The 15,531-nt window shown below is 44.3% G+C and overlaps 1 protein-coding gene across 5 annotated transcripts in view; it reads left to right on the top strand.

The window, feature by feature from the left end:
- PEAK1 (pseudopodium enriched atypical kinase 1) overlaps positions 1 to 15,531 on the top strand; it is a 110,152-nt gene that overhangs the window by 68,029 nt on the left and 26,592 nt on the right. For all 5 annotated transcript variants that reach the window (XM_030955676.1, XM_030955677.1, XM_030955675.1 and 2 more), the window contains one exon: positions 6,273 to 9,538. In XM_030955676.1, coding sequence (XP_030811536.1) covers positions 6,384 to 9,538 — 3,155 coding nt within the window. In that variant the 5' untranslated portion in view covers positions 6,273 to 6,383. The remainder of the gene's footprint in view (positions 1 to 6,272; positions 9,539 to 15,531) is intronic.

The raw sequence follows: 15,531 nt of genomic DNA on the forward strand, positions 1-15,531 counted from the left end.
TGTGCCTTTGGTTCCTGTTTAGTCACTTCTTGCCCATCCTTTCCAATGCTGCTTTGTATTTGGCTATCCACAAGTTATTTGGTAAACTGAAATGGGGGTTAGGGGGCATTTTGGGGGTTGGCACTTGTGGGTTTTGCTGCCTCAGGTGTTCAGGAGTCAGATCTCTGGAGCCAGGGTGCAGGAGAGCAAGGGAGAGAGGCTGAAGCAAACAGAAGTTGCAGAATTGCTGGACTCCACAATCCAGTGGTGATCCAGACTGTTTTCCTTCTCCAGCTGTGCTCAGCACAGGATAACCACAGCTGTTCCCAGGTCTCTGACTATAAGAGCACTATAATGTTTCTCAGGTATTGCTTTTTTGTTTATTGTGAGCAGCTTCTGGAGAGGTTTGGTAAAGTTCATTCATCTCCACGAGTGTTTGCATGTGCTTAAACAAAAGGAAAAAGATCAAAGGGCAGAATTTCAAGTGAGCCCAGGAAGGGTAAATCAAAGATAATTAGATTGGTCAAGATACACTCATACAGGTGCACTTCTAAAATGCTGTGAAGGGCTTAATTCTCATAGTTTTCCTTAAATAAAGTAGGGAGAAACTGAAATGCACTGGAATTGAGGATGCTTTTCTGAAATTATAATTATTGTGCTTTTTTTCCTGTCAGCTGATATATACATCCATAATTTGCTGCTAAATCTTAAAATGTTGCACAGCCATTTTCAGAAAGCAAACAATTTATAGTTTGGCTTACCTCATTTTTTTAAAAGTAGAAAATAAAATCAATTTTCCATGTAAATAAAAAAGTATTCCTAAAGAATATACTGTACTGCTGTGTCTGAGTGATCATCATTATAAGAATTTATATATGTCTAAATGGACCAAATAAATTTAAAATTTTATTAATGCTAAATTATGATTTCTTTTTCCAAAAGGAAAAAAAAATCTCCAGTTTAGAATGCCAAGAATTCTTATTATTGGAACACATAAGAATCCTTTTCAAATACCTGCCTTGGCTGGCCCCTTAGCACCAAAGGGCAGAGCTTGGCCTTATTACAGCTCTGTGTGTTCCAGTGTGGTGATGCAGAATCCATTCAGAGTACCTGGGCACATCCCGAGGATATTCCTTGCCTTTTCCTTGCTCTGTGGCATTATCTCTTTGGGTTAGGTAAATTGCAAAAAATGCCTGTTTTCTTCTGAAGCATCACAGATTGTCTAGCCCTGGGCAGGTTTTTTCTCCAGTTCGTTGGTTATTTCCATCAGGTTTTATCCTTGCAAGTTTTAGGGAGGAAAAAAAATCCCATATTTTTGAGCTCTTTTTAAAGGAGAGAAAATACAGTGGGAAACATTATAACAGGAAAAAAAAACTATCTGCAGCAAGATAAAACTTCTTTTTTAACAAAAGTGGTAATGCCCAGCATTTATGGAAATGTCCATCTGTGCTCTCTGCCAGAGTAAGAGCTCTGGCTTGGTACTGCAGTGAGCTGATATTTAGCAAATATCCTTCACTCTGGGAGAAAGTAGTGCCAGCCCATAGTGCTTCTTGCATTCTTTAGTTCCATGGCTTTTCCTGGCACAGGCTGAGTGAGGGGAGTGCTGGACACTCCCTGGGAGCATTCCCACAGCCACTGCCCCACAGTCAGGACCTGCACAAGGCTCGGGTTTTAAAACAGTCTCTTAAAATGTTTATGATTGCATTAAAATTTAAAAGAAACAGAAATCACATCCTGGCAGAGATTAGCCATCCCTTTTTCCCTGCTGTGTGAGACCTGCACTGTTGTTTATGATGATCAGTGACTGTCCAGATGCCTCTAAGTGGTTCAGACAAACCACAAAGCCGTGGTGGTTTTGTGGCCTTTGGGCACTCCCATATAGGAAGCCCAGGTTGAATTCCCACTGCTGATTTTTTCAGTCTGAGGACAGGCCTGGCAGTGGGGAGAGGTTTGTGGTTGTGCAGCAGCCCTGACTGGACTGGTGCCCAAGAAGGCTGATCAATGCAGTTTATTCTGCAGCATAAAAATTGCAGCCCCATTGTCAGGGCCAGCAGCACTAAAGGTAAATGGGTTTTCCCTGGAGGAGGATGAACCAAAGGAAACCTGTGCCAGGATGTGGTGATCCCAGAGGAGACCAGAGGGTGCTGGTCCCAGCTCAGGAGGGGGAGATTTCTGCAGCACACAGCATTGCAAGCACATGTCTAATAGGTGCATTCATTTTCATATGCTCTTCATTGAGCAGGCCTGATTAATTAGTGCGTGTCACCATCTGGTACTTACAGAGACTATTCATTTTTAAAATGTTGAAATTGTAGGGAATGTTGCACACCAATTAAGTTCTTTTTAATTGGATTATTTTAGTATAAAGTATTACTGGAGAAGGCCTTCACTGTGATTCAGCCAGCATGCATCCAAAGGAGACCTGCCAGCCTGAAATTACCTAGAACAAAGGCAAAATGCCTGAAATGCATGTTTATTACTATCTTCATGCACTCAGCAAAGATGATGTCAACAAATAAAAGCTCCACAGAGACATTTCTGCATTGCTCTGCAAGCTTCCTGACACGAGGGTATCTCAGCTGATCCCTGCTTCATCTTTGCACTGCAACTCCAAATCTGTCATCTTCTCCCTCTGACCTGAAAACTGAAATATGCTTTTGCCTTCCTGACTGCTTGATACCAACTCAGCAGGGCCAGGCTGAGCCCTCCTGTGCACAGCTGTGTACCTGCTGGAATGAGGGGCAATAGTCTCACGTACACAAAGAATGATTTGACCTTTAAGGTTGATAAATAATCTGTGCTGACTCAACCATTTAGTGAATGAAGTGTCACGATCTGCTGTTGGGAGCAGAAGTTGTCTGTCTGTGCTTGCTCCTGACACTGACTCACTGGGTGAATTTTAGTTCCTTAACGTCACTGCACTGCAGTGGTTCCCTCTATAAATTGTGAATAGTTCTGTTTACCAACTTACATAAAAGGCTTTGAGATACAGGGATGAAATGCAGACTGTTGATGTCACATATTTGCTATTAATACTTTTCTTTGCAAATCTGATGCTGTTTTGTAAGTAACATCTTGTCATTGCCTTGATTTTGCGTGGATTGAGCATCTTCAAATAAGGTTTGTCATCTGAACTACTCATTTCAGAAGAGCCAGGAGCTCTGCAGGGTGCACATTCCTGTTCCTTAGCAGGCACGTGGAGTGTCAGTGGAAGCAGGGAAGGTAGGGAAGAAAAGACACCAGGTCACCTGCAGCTGGAGAGCTCTGAGGTGTGACTGCCTGGATCTCTCGTTGCCCTGCTTTGTTTTGGAGGTAGTGCAGGAATCCAGCAATGTCAGGGTGATTTTTTCCTTGTCTTTGTGTGCATTTGCAGTCCCTTCGATGGCCTCTGCTGCCCCCTGCCAAGCTGCAGCTGGTGACAGCCATGGAAGCAGCAGCCTGCTGAAAGATTTCATTTCTCTTATCACTCCTAATTACTCTCACCATAATTACCACACATGATAGAGAATCTGTAGTTGAAAAAGGAATTCTTTTTAAAGGAGAGAAAAGCAGCAGAATGATTGCTTTTAGTTGTCCAGCAAGGAAGAAACTGACTTTTTTTTAGAATGCAAATGCTTGCTTCAGCATATAAAGGTCACTGTGAATTTAATTTGAAATAGCGTAGGAGTGCTTCTGATTTCAAAGTACAAAAGTAGCACAGTGTTGGAATTGTTTTGGTTGTTTTCTTAAGATCCATTTCCTCTGGTTGGAAGGTGGCTGTTTCCTCTGTGGTGCAGCTGCAGGCAGTGTCAGGGCCTGTGACAGGAACTGCTCATCCTGCTGTGCCCGAGCCAGTTGCAAACCCAGCTGGGGTTCACAGACCAGGGAGTCAGTGGCTCTTCTGTTCCAGACTGTCACAAATCATCCTGGGGTCAGGGCTGTGTTCAAACCACTTCTATTGGCTGTTGGAGACCAAGGAGCTGGGATATCTACACATGGCTTGTATATACCATGCCCAGGTTCCACAGCTGCATTTCCACAATCTCCAGGTATGTGCTTGCTGAGCTGAACTGCTGCAGACAGCACTCTGGCACAGAGGGGGGGTTCTGGGATGAAGGACAGGGCTGTAGTTGTTACTCTCTCTGGAGAACTGTGGTTCTGCTGAGTTTCCTGTAGTTCCCATTCTCAGGTTGAATGTAACCCTTCTCTGGCTTAGAGGAAGTGCCAGCATCAGTGTCAGGGCAAAGGAGAGTGACAGTTGTGACACAGGCAGTGGTGTCATCACGTCAGGATGTAGCCCCAGGCAGGTGGGCACTGCAGAGCTTCCTCAGTGCCCCCCTGTTGCTGGCAGGAAATGCCTGGAACACCCTAAAGCTGCCTGCCTTGTGATGGAATTCTAGAGCAAGTGCAGCTTATGCAATTTCAGAATCACACGGGTAAATTTTAAAACCCACACACAAGCACTAACCTTTTGTTTAAATTGGTTGCTCAAAGCTTTTATGTGATGGAGAAATATATTTTTCAAGAAAGCATTTAGTTTAGATTCCCATTAGTGTAACTTTACTCCTTCTGCTTGTTAAACACATGAAAAGAGGGAGCTAACCAGAGTATAAAATTCTTGTACGTGCTCTCTCTCTGGTTCTAGAATTATTTCTTAATGTAATTTTTCTGCTTACAATATATGGCCTTGCAAAGTGTTGAAGCAACAAAACTTGAGAGAGATCAAGAAACATACAAAGGCATTTTACTCTGTACATGTAAGATAAAGTCTGAAAGTTTGGGCAGATCTCAGTCTGGCAGAGTTTCTATCTCTTAGGTCATACAGAGAAAGCTTTTGGCAGTGGCTTTTTGGCAAAAAGCTTTGTCTGGAAACATATTTAGTCAGCATATGAAATGTGATAGCCCTGGTAGCACGGCTGTGTCTGCAGGCACTAATAGAGTTAGGCTTCAGCCCCATCTGCTGTTGGATCAGGATTGCTCTGTTGCTTTGCCAGCACAGGCCAGCCCTTGCCAAAACACAGAGCAGGACGTGAGGAGACTGACAAACCCCTCCTGGTGTCAGCTCTCCTCATGATCCTGTGTTTGCCACGCTGATGAAAGGCAGTGGTGCCCTGAGAGTTCCAGCGCAGCCTCCCTGGTGCTGCTCCCAGCACTGTTCTGTGGGGGCTGCAGCTGGACCTGCAGGGGCTCAGCCCTGCCCTCTCGGTGTACCTGGGGGAGCAGCAGGGATATCTGCACCACAAGGCCTCTGAGGATAGAGCATTATTGATTGCCAGTGCCTGTGCTTACAGAAGTAGCAGTGGACATAGAGATCCTTTCCCCTCAGTGAAATGTCTCCGATAATTTGAGTTATGCAACAGTGACGAAGAGAACAGACTTGCGGATTTGGCTCAGAAGGCTTAAAATCTTCAGGCATTAATTCATGAAACTCTCAAATCCTGGATACTCTGGTGACTATAAAGCACAGCAGATTCGTGTTTGATTTTTACTTAAGGCTGATTGTTCCAGGAAATAAAAAGATTCACTTTGAAAGAGATTTTCAGTTCTTCTTCAGTTGTTATTTCTGGAGGGGTTAGGTAGGAAAGCTACATGTGAAACAAATCAGGGACTAAAAATCCTTAGCTTTGTTTTGAGGATATCAGAATGGTTTATTGCCATTGTGGTAAGCAGAAGGAGAAAAAACACTGACTTTCTAGAAAGATTTCCACTGTATTGTTATCTGACTTTTCCAGGACATCAGAGCGGCCTATCTGTTCAGCCAAAATACCTCTCCAGTTATCATTTGACTCTGATGAAAAAAGTGCTAAAATGGCAGAGTTTGGGATTGCTTGAACACATTTTCTCACTTAAGCTGAGCTTGTTCACATTCAAAACTAGAACAAATTATCTCAATTGCATTTAGGAGAGTAAACATACTCTTGCTCTTCTCTCTCATGTTTGAGTAGTTACGGTGAAAGCGTAATGTGTGGTAATCTTTGGGTTTATATCCTCTTCCTGCATTTGTTTTATTGGACAAAATTAAAGGTCAATGGTCCTGAACTAGTCAAGAGAATTACTCTAAATTCTCAGTCATTGCCATTTTTCCCTCTCTCTGCTTTAAGTAACATAGGACTTAGCTGCCAAAGTTTTAATTCTTTATGTATGAGAAGAATTATAGTTGCAATTTGATTTTGCATTTCAGTTATATAGTTTTGTAAATGAAGACATCAGCAAAAGGCTACTTGCCCCTTCCACATTATCCCTAGTGTGAAAAATATAATGATCAAGCAGATTTTCCCCCATTCTCATCCTCTCTGTGTTTGGTGTTCTTGCAGCATGATCACTGCTCCGGGAAGTGTCGGTGCTGGGTGAGCGGAGCAGAGCCCATGGAGGAGACTCCTGCCATGCACTGAGCAGCAGGGCTTCAGGCACAGGGCTCTGGGAAAATGTCTGCTTGCAACACTTTCACTGAGCACGTCTGGAAACCCGGTGAATGTAAGAACTGCTTCAAGCCCAAGAGCTTGCACCAGTTACCCCCGGTGTCAGAGAAGAAGCCGCTCTCCCATGCCAACCTGAAAGCCAATGCGAGCCAGAGCAGCAGCCAGCGCCCGGGGAGGGGCAGCGGCAGCTTCCGCCCGCCCGTGGCCAAGAAGCCGACGATAGCAGTGAAACCCACCATGATGGTGGCAGACGGGCTCTGCGGGGAGCTGGTCACGCTGGAGCAGTGCGAGAACAAACCCCTGCCCGCGGGCTGGAACCGCAACAAGGTGGTGCTCAGCAAAAAACCACTGAACAATAACAATGAGGAGGAGATCGAAGGTTACAGCCATGTTCACAGGCCTTATGGCAGCAGCGAGGGCGTGGGGAAGGTACCCAATAACAATAATAATGGGCTGACAGAAGTTCTGAAGGAGATTGCGGGTTTGGATACCACACCTCAGCTCGCTGGGAATGAAACAAACGCGAGAGAAAGCTTCTTGGGAAGGATAAACAATTGTTACAAAAGATCCTTAGAAAGGAAGATCCCTCCGAGCTGCATGGTGGGTGGAATGAAGGACTCACAGAGTAAGCATGTTATTCTGAGTGGAAGCACTGAAGTCATAAGTAATGAAGGTGGACGTTTCTGTTACCCAGAGTTGTCTAGTGGAGATGAGAGTGAGGATGACACGTTTTTTGGCAGCATGCAGGAAGAGCACGAGAGCTGGGATGAAAGTGATGAAGAGTTGTTAGCAATGGAAATCCGCATGAGGGGCCAGCCTCGCTTTGCTAATTTCAGAGCTAACACCCTGTCTCCTGTTCCGTTCTGTGTTGACAAAAAATGGAATACTGTGCCCCTTCGGAACAAGTCTCTGCAGCGGATCTGTGCCGTGGATTATGACGACAGTTATGATGAAATTTTAAATGGTTATGGGGAAGAGACTGTGATTCTTTATGGGCAAGAGAGCATGCAGAGCATGGTATCTTCTGATTCTACATCTCCTGATTCTTCTTTGACAGAAGAGTCTCGTTCTGGGACAACCAGCAGTTCTTCCCAGAAGCTCTGTAATGGAGGGTTATCTCCTAGCACTCCTCAGGACCTCAAAGTGATTGAACCAGAATATGAAAGTCTTTGTGACAATCAACAAGTGAAGGACGTGCCAAAAGCACCCAGAAATGCTCTGAAAAGTCAGGAAACTCACAAGGCGGTCCTTGCACTTCGCCTGGAGGAGAAGGATGGCAAAATTGCTGTGCAGACTGATATGCAGGAGAATAAAAGTTCTTCAGATGTTGCTGGTCAAGCCGTGACTATTAATTTGGTGCCTGTGGAGGAGCAAGCTAAACCTTACAGGGTGGTGAACATGGAACAGCCAGTGTGCAAGCCATACACCGTAGTGGATGTATCAGCTGCCATGACCAGTGAATGTAAAGAGAACCAGACTGAAACCTCAGAAACCAAAAAGGCATCATCTAACCCAAGTTCACCAGTAACCCCAGCCACACCTATTGCATCCTCTGCAGCATCACCTGTACGTGTACACGCCAATCTGAAAAAATCCAGCGCAATCAGATACCAGGAAGTGTGGACTTCCAGCACTAGTCCAAGACAGAAGATACCTAAGGTGGAACTGATTGGAAACAGCTCAGGACCTTCCGTTCCTCCCAGGAAGACAAGCCACAAGTCAGCTCCTACTTCACCTACAGCTACAAACGTTTCTTCGAAAACCATCCCAGTTAAGTCTCCCAATTTGTCTGAAATAAAATTCAACAGTTACAACAATGCTGGCATGCCACCTTTCCCTATTATCATTCATGATGAGCCCACTTACGCTAGGAGTTCCAAAAATGCTATTAAAGTTCCCATTGTAATCAATCCAAATGCATATGATAACTTGGCAATCTATAAAAGTTTTCTAGGGACCACTGGGGAGCTGTCTGTCAAAGATAAAACTACAAGTGTGATAAGCCATACCTATGAAGAAATAGAAACTGAAAGTAAAGCCACCGAAGCCATAGGCAGCAAATCCACTGAGTTGCCCCAAGCAAAGGGGGCAGCCAGTAGCTCTGAGTGCAGGCTGGGCTCTGTGGCTCAGAAGGTCCAAGAGTTCAACAGCTGCCTCGGTAAAAGCCAGATATCCCCACAGAGAAGTCACAGTGCTGACCACAGCTCCCCCTCCAGAGTTCAAAAGGCAATGCAAGAGCCTGCAGCAAAGGCTGACGTGACCCCGGAGGGTTCTGTCGGCAGCGGCGGTGGCAGAGAGAACGCGAGCACGGTGCTCTCACAGATTGTGGCTTCTATCCAGCCTCCACAGTCTCCTCCAGAGACACCTCAGTCTGCTCCCAAGTCCTGCAGCGTAGAAGAACTGTATTCCTTACCCCCTGAGGGAGATGCTAGTAAAAACACCCTGGTACGACCTAAATCTCTGTTTACATCACAGCCTGAAGTGGAGTCCTCCAAGATGGAAAGCACTGCCATTAAAATGCAGAAGGATCCGCTGTCACAGCCAGCTGCCGCTCCCTCTCCAAAGGCAGCGCGAGCCACCCCGAGTGCCACCAGTCCCCAGGCAGAGCAGGCCCCGCCATTCCCCCCTCCACGCTCCACCTCCTCTCCCTACCATGCCAGTAACTTGCTGCAGAGGCATTTCAGCAACTGGGCCAAACCTAACAGCCCCACCAGGTCCACAGAAGCCGAGTCCATCCTGCACTCGGAGGGCCGGCGCCCCGATGCCAAACCCAAGCGCTGGATATCGTTCAAGAGCTTCTTCCGCCGCAGGAAAGCTGACGATGAGGAGGAGAGGGAGAAGGACAGGGAGAAGGGGAAGCTGGTGGGTCTGGATGGAACTGTGATCCACATGCTCCCCCCGCCCCCAGTGCAGCGGCACCAGTGGTTCAGCGAGGCCAAGTCGGAGTCGAGCGAGAAGCCCTCGATCGTGTTCATGTACAGGTGTGACCCCGCACAGACCGAGCCCCGGGCTGAGCTCCCAACCCAGCCTGGGCTGGACTCTGCCATCGCAGAGGCACTGGCCAAGGACAAGGGGGAAACACAGGAAAAGCCTCCAGAGAGCTTGGAACAAATCACAGCCAGCCATTCCTCACCACCTCAGGCTCCCAAGAAGATCCCCAGGTACCACTCAGCTGTTTTAGTCACTTACTCTGTTGTGAGCTGTCCTGTATATGCTGCTGAAAAGGGAGACACTAAGGAGTTTTATTACATTAACGCCATTTTTTCAAAGTATATTTATTTTAGGTGACTTAGAGAGTATTTTAAAATCTTTCTGCTATATTAGATACCAGAAAAGATGTAAAACATTTACTAGAAGCAGTACCTGATATTTAGAGTTTGTCTTGCAGGCTCACTCATGTGTCACAATAGTCATGTTCCATTGGATCAGATCCATTCTCTTGAATTTCTGCTTTAAGAAAGTGTTTCTGTGTTATGGGAAACTTGAGAATTTCTCAGCAGAAATAGGAGGCAACTATTGAGAAGTACAATAGAAATGAAAAGACCTGTGACTCATGGAAGGTGTTGTGCTAACTTTACCTCACATGCCCAAGAATTCAACAGATGTTAATTAACCACACTGCAGCATCACTGCAGCGCTCTCAAAATAAACCTTGTAAAAAGGTAGTAACAGAATTAGGGTACCTACAAAATAGTGTTATGTCTGTATTGCAAGGCCTTTAGTAGTGACTGTGCTTTGTCCCCTGGCACAGTATTAGATCCAGCAAGAACTGGTCACATCAGTTGCAGTCAGTCATGTGGGCAGAGTAGAATTCCCTGAGTGCTGGACCACAGCTGTGGATGTGTTAGAATTTGTCTTCCAATGTTATTACACAAACCAATTCCAAAGTAGCCTCAAACTTGAATTATTTATTTCATTATAACAACAACCTAATGGGAGGAAATAAAAAATTTTTTGAAGTGTGAGCCCCAGAAAATGTATCATGACAGTGGTTTTTAGTTTTCTTTCTCCATATTCTGTACAAGAAAACTGCAGTGTTTTTTAGCTAAAAACAGTTTTAACCTAATAGAAATCTCTGTGTGAGCTTAGTTAGAGCTTACCATAAACTGACTGCTACTTGTCCTAAAGCAAAATCACTTGGTTTTCTTCCTCCATACAAGACAAGTGCCAGAATAGTGCAGTCTCTAGATTTGCCCTAAATGAATTGGTGAGAAGTAGCTGCCTTTAGAGGGCAAGTTAAAGAATTTCAGGAGTTTGTTCCTTTACAGGAACCTGGTTTCTCTCTCCTGTCTCTGGGGCAAGCTAGAGAAAGTGAGGTTGATTTTGGTTCCAGTGCCATCCCAGCTCTCAGTGCCCAGGTCCTGTGCTCTGGTGAGCCAGGGCAGAGATCCAGGAGAGAAGGAGCTTGGCAGTCACTGCTCAGCCACAGCAGCTGGCTGAGGTGCAGGGGATGGGCAGGAGGGAGCAGCTGCCTCTGGGTGGTGAGAGGAGCAGCCTGCCAGGGATCCTTGCACTGCCCTGGCGATGGTGCTGTTGGGATGTGTCCTGTTCTCCTTCGGCCCTTCCTCTTGGAGGCAGTGAGTCACTGATCTCTCATTCACTCATTCCAAAAAGCATGTTTACTCTTCAGTTTTCTCCAAGTCACAGGGATGTTGGTCAAAATCATATCTCAGAATTTTCCCCAGTGAAAACTGGAATTTCCCAAATGTTAGAATTGGAATTTCTGACAGTATTGTTCCCCGGTGTCTACAAATTTCAAAGAAAGTACACTGAGGTGCTGAGTTGTGGGAGCACTGGACAGTGGGTGGCTTTATGCTTCAGTTCTTTTATTCTTGGTGCCTTGAGTTATTTAGGGTTTTTAATACTTTTTAATGTTGTTAATGAGACCAAGTGAAACCTTATAATGCCACATAATGAAGGGTTTTATTGTTGTTGAGGGGTTTGGCTTTCGTTTTTAATATCCTGGTGGGTGAGAATCAGGATTTCTAAATGCTATTTTTGCTCAAGCAGGAGGCATAACCCATGAGAAGCTTTGCTTGTTTTGTGTTAACCCTCCAGGTATTAGTACAAGGTTAGCTGTAATTCAGGCTAAAATATGTGCATGAAAAAGATGTTTAGAATGTTCAGTTAAGCCTGCAGAGGCTTAGAGGAGAATGGATGACCTGAAGATAGCCATCAGTGAACAGGACACTTCCCTAACTCAGAACGCCAAGAACAGCAAGCTCTCTGAGAAAACAAACTGATGCCCTGGAAAATAAGATAAGCTTTAAAAATGTCAGATTACTGGGGGGTCTCGAAAGCAAATTTAATGAAGATCCAGTATTTCCTTACTTTGCAATGGATTACAGAGCTGCTAAAGATTGATAACACAACTACAAAACAGCTGAAGGTATTTCAAGTTATCACTAGAAAGGTCAGTTTTCCCTTTGAACAGAACTTGCAAAACTATCAGTTTTTCAGAAAGCTGAAAATGATCTCTCTGTTATACAGAGGAACTTGGTTTGGATTTGTCAGTGTGGTTGTTTCTGTTTGATGGCAGGATGCACATATGCTGGTTCAAAAGGAGCTGGCAAATAATGATATATTAAATTTACTGAAATTTGTAGATAGATAATTTTTGCTAAAAATCAGCAGTCATGTCATTTTTCTCATTAATTAGAATGAGAGCACCTTTAGTTCATGAAGCAGCAGTTGTTCTCAGGTGCAAAACCTAAAACTGACCAAAAGATACCCTGGTATTTCTGGCCTGAGTCACTGTAATTGATGAAGGTGGGACAGCACAGCTGCAATGCACTCATCACAGGCTGAATAAAAAGATCCTTCAAAGGCTTTGTTATCTTATGATCAGTGTTCCTACTGGAGTTTCACAAGGTAAAGGCTTCTCCTCTCCTTCATTGAGACATCACTGCTCATACCCAGCAGCAACTTGTTAGATTGAGACATTTCCTCAAAGCAAAGTGCAGCCCAGTCCTGCTCCTGCCTTGGCTGTCTTCATAAAGCACATCAGAGCTGAACTAATCTGAGCTGGCACAGCCATCTCCATTTCAGATACAGGCTAAACTCAGGAGTTTCCTTTCACAGCTGCAAGTCAGCCATAACTTTCCTTTATGGGATCTTTGGGCCAGTCTTGGATGAAGTGAAGATAAAACTCTGTTTTTCCTGAAATACTTCCTTCAGGTAGTGAGGTCTGTATTTGATTTTGTTGTGGTTCAGTTAAGGAAACATTTCTTCATAGCTAAATTTGTGATCACCAATCTAATTTCTAAGATTGTGTTAATTTTTGCAAAGGGATTTGATCTTATAACTGATAGATCTGATCTCTGTATAGAGGAATATGAGTGTTGTGACAGATCACTCAGTGGAAACAATGGGAATCACTGTTCTACTACAATGTAGTCATACATTAAGATCAGGATTTCATCCAGAGACAGGCAGGAATAACCACCACTGCCACATTCCACTTTCACACTGTGTCTGATCCAGTCCTGCAGATTCCACAGCTGCTTCAGAAACTGCTTGGGAAGATAAGAAAATCTGTGAAATCACAGTAGGGCTCTGTTTAAAACAAAGTCCTTCCCTGTTTGGAGGGCTTCTGGTATAACTCTTAGGGTGAGGTTCTCACGTGAACCCAGAACCTTTTAGGTACAGCCCAAGTAAATTGATGAGCGTTTTCAAGGATGTTATAGATGAAAAGAAATTCCTTGCTTGAGCAAGTCTACTGAAATGGGAGAAATTCTCCCTGAAAATTTAAGGTGGATCAGCTCTTCCTTCTTGTCAAATCCATGATAGGGCTTTCCTTATCTTGGTGTCAGGAAGCTTTATCTACCTTACTCAGCAGTGCTTAGCTGTGCTTTTAAAAGTATTAACTAGCTTTCTTCTACCATTTCATCAGTTAAAAACTTGTGAGGTTTTTCTCTAGAACATTTTCCAATTCTAACAGAATTGGAAATTCTGCATGTGCATTAAGCAGTAAGTTTGGTAACGTTTTATGTGAGAACTTGTAAACACCAAGGACTTTAAAGATCCAAGTAGAAGGGACTTTACCATTTATGATTTTATAAATTTAGATTAGGAAATGGAGAATCATGTATTATTGTTCTTAACTCCTCTAATACAGTCTGTAAAATGGAAGGACTGAGAACCTAAAATGGATAAAGAAAAATATCTTCTTTATAATGCACAGTTAATCTGTGAAAGTCATTACCATTAAGTTTCAGTGACACTAAAGAGCTTAGCAGGATGTCTTTACTGGATTATCAAGTGTACTCCCTTTATCCGTGCAAACATGGCATTATACAAGATCTAAAAAAAAACCATTCTCAAGCTTCAGGACTAAGCCAGCTTCTCAAGAATCAGAATTAAGAATGAACTTCATGGCTTAGTAGTTTCAGGTTGTCATTTGAGAAGTTTGTTTCACTTTCCTCTTCAGTGATTATTGGTGATGGTGAGGAGGGACTGAAGTGCAGGAGCCGCTGGAATGTTTTCTGTATCCACAGTGCCCTGTGACTGAGACCTGGGCACTGCCTGTCTCTGCTCAGTGCTCTGCAGGAATAGAGTGGGCAGTGTTCTGGGGAGAAGTTCCTGGGTAAGGTGGCCTCTGACTTCCCTCCAGCCATTCACCTCTGCATTTTTCCTCAAGCATTATTCAGTCAGTTGAGGCTTTATGTTTGCTTTATTAGCTTAAAAGTGCAAGGCCTGAGGGCATCTCAAATAGTTCTCTTTGAAACTAATATAGCTACAAATTACACAGTTGGGTTTTTGTGTGTGCAAAGCAAAGTCCTCTTCCTTGTCATCTCCAACTGTACAGCTGCCATTGACAGCTGCTGTGCTGATGTCCACTCGGGGAGGAGATCAGAGTCTGTGCTGGCCCCAAGGCCACATCTGCTTTTCTCTGTCACTAATTCCTGCCACTGGGATTTATGTGCTGTCTTGTACAGAACTGTGTTCCCTCACCTTTACCTCTGGATCTGACCCTAATTCAGGATACACTCTCACAATCACTTCTTATGAGCGTTCCACTTTATCTCCCTCATATTCATTGCTGTTTATTAATCTCCCTAATTGAGCAGGCGTGCTCTGAATAGAGGAGAACACAGGTCACACGAGAGCTGTGATTCCAGTGTCCTCACCAAAATTAGCACCCTACACAGGCAGCTTTCTGCATCCTGCTGCTCCCAAAAGACCGAGGCAAGTTAGACCACATCATCTTCTGGCTATCCTCCAAAAACCATGCAGGAGGAGAGCCTGAAGGAAAGAGAAGCATTTGTCCCTGCAGAAAAATAACACTTTTAAGACAGTTTTGAGCCTGTGCACACGTGAATGACAAGTACATGAATTCAGTGGGGTGTTGTCTGAAGGACAGTCATTTTTATGGCAAGTTTTTTTGCTTCACATAATCTCAGCTACTTAGGAAAACAGACACATTCTCTGCATGCAGAGGGCTGCTTCCTCCACTAACTGAATAGTTATTTGGCTTCAGCCACTTGTGCCCGAGGAGCAGAGTTCTCTAAGATAATTAATTTCTAGAAGTTTGGTTTTGAAATAAAAAAAGGGAGAGAAAAAAACTTGGACAGAGGAGGCTGCACCCACTGTGCTGGATGCTAAATATGTGCTCTTATGCAAGGCATCAAAGAATCCATCCTGGCAAAATATCTATAAATATCCCAAATAAGGAGATAGCTGTAAGTATGACTTGTTACCAGTAAGCAGATAGAAAGTTACACAAAGTCAGGTTCTAATGGCTCTAATCTGAGAGAACTGCCTGTTTATTAGCTGCTCCTCTTTCCTCGAAAAACCTCATTTTAACTGTTTAGTTCATGAAGCAGCTGGGGATGTGGTTCTTGGAGCTCCCTGCGTGAGGATGGTTCCCCTTTTACTCCTCCTGTGTCCTGCCAGCACCACTGAAGGGCTGACATTTGCCCTGTGTACACAAGCTTGATCTCTCTGTTCTCAGCGTTAAGATACTGGGAAGCATTTCCCCATGGATTTCATGACCTGACCTCTAATTGCTGTGGTTTAAAATGTATTCTTTTGAGGCCCTGAATACAGATTTGAGATACTCTCTAACTCTTAACAATAGGTTAGTGTCACTTCCTGAAGCTCCCGATGAGAGCTGAGCTGTGCTTTTCCCGGAGCAGTGGGCATGAGTGAGGCC

The sequence above is a fragment of the Camarhynchus parvulus genome, chromosome 10 (assembly GCF_901933205.1).
Source record: "Camarhynchus parvulus chromosome 10, STF_HiC, whole genome shotgun sequence".
In the NCBI taxonomy this organism is placed as follows: Eukaryota; Metazoa; Chordata; class Aves; order Passeriformes; family Thraupidae; genus Camarhynchus; species Camarhynchus parvulus.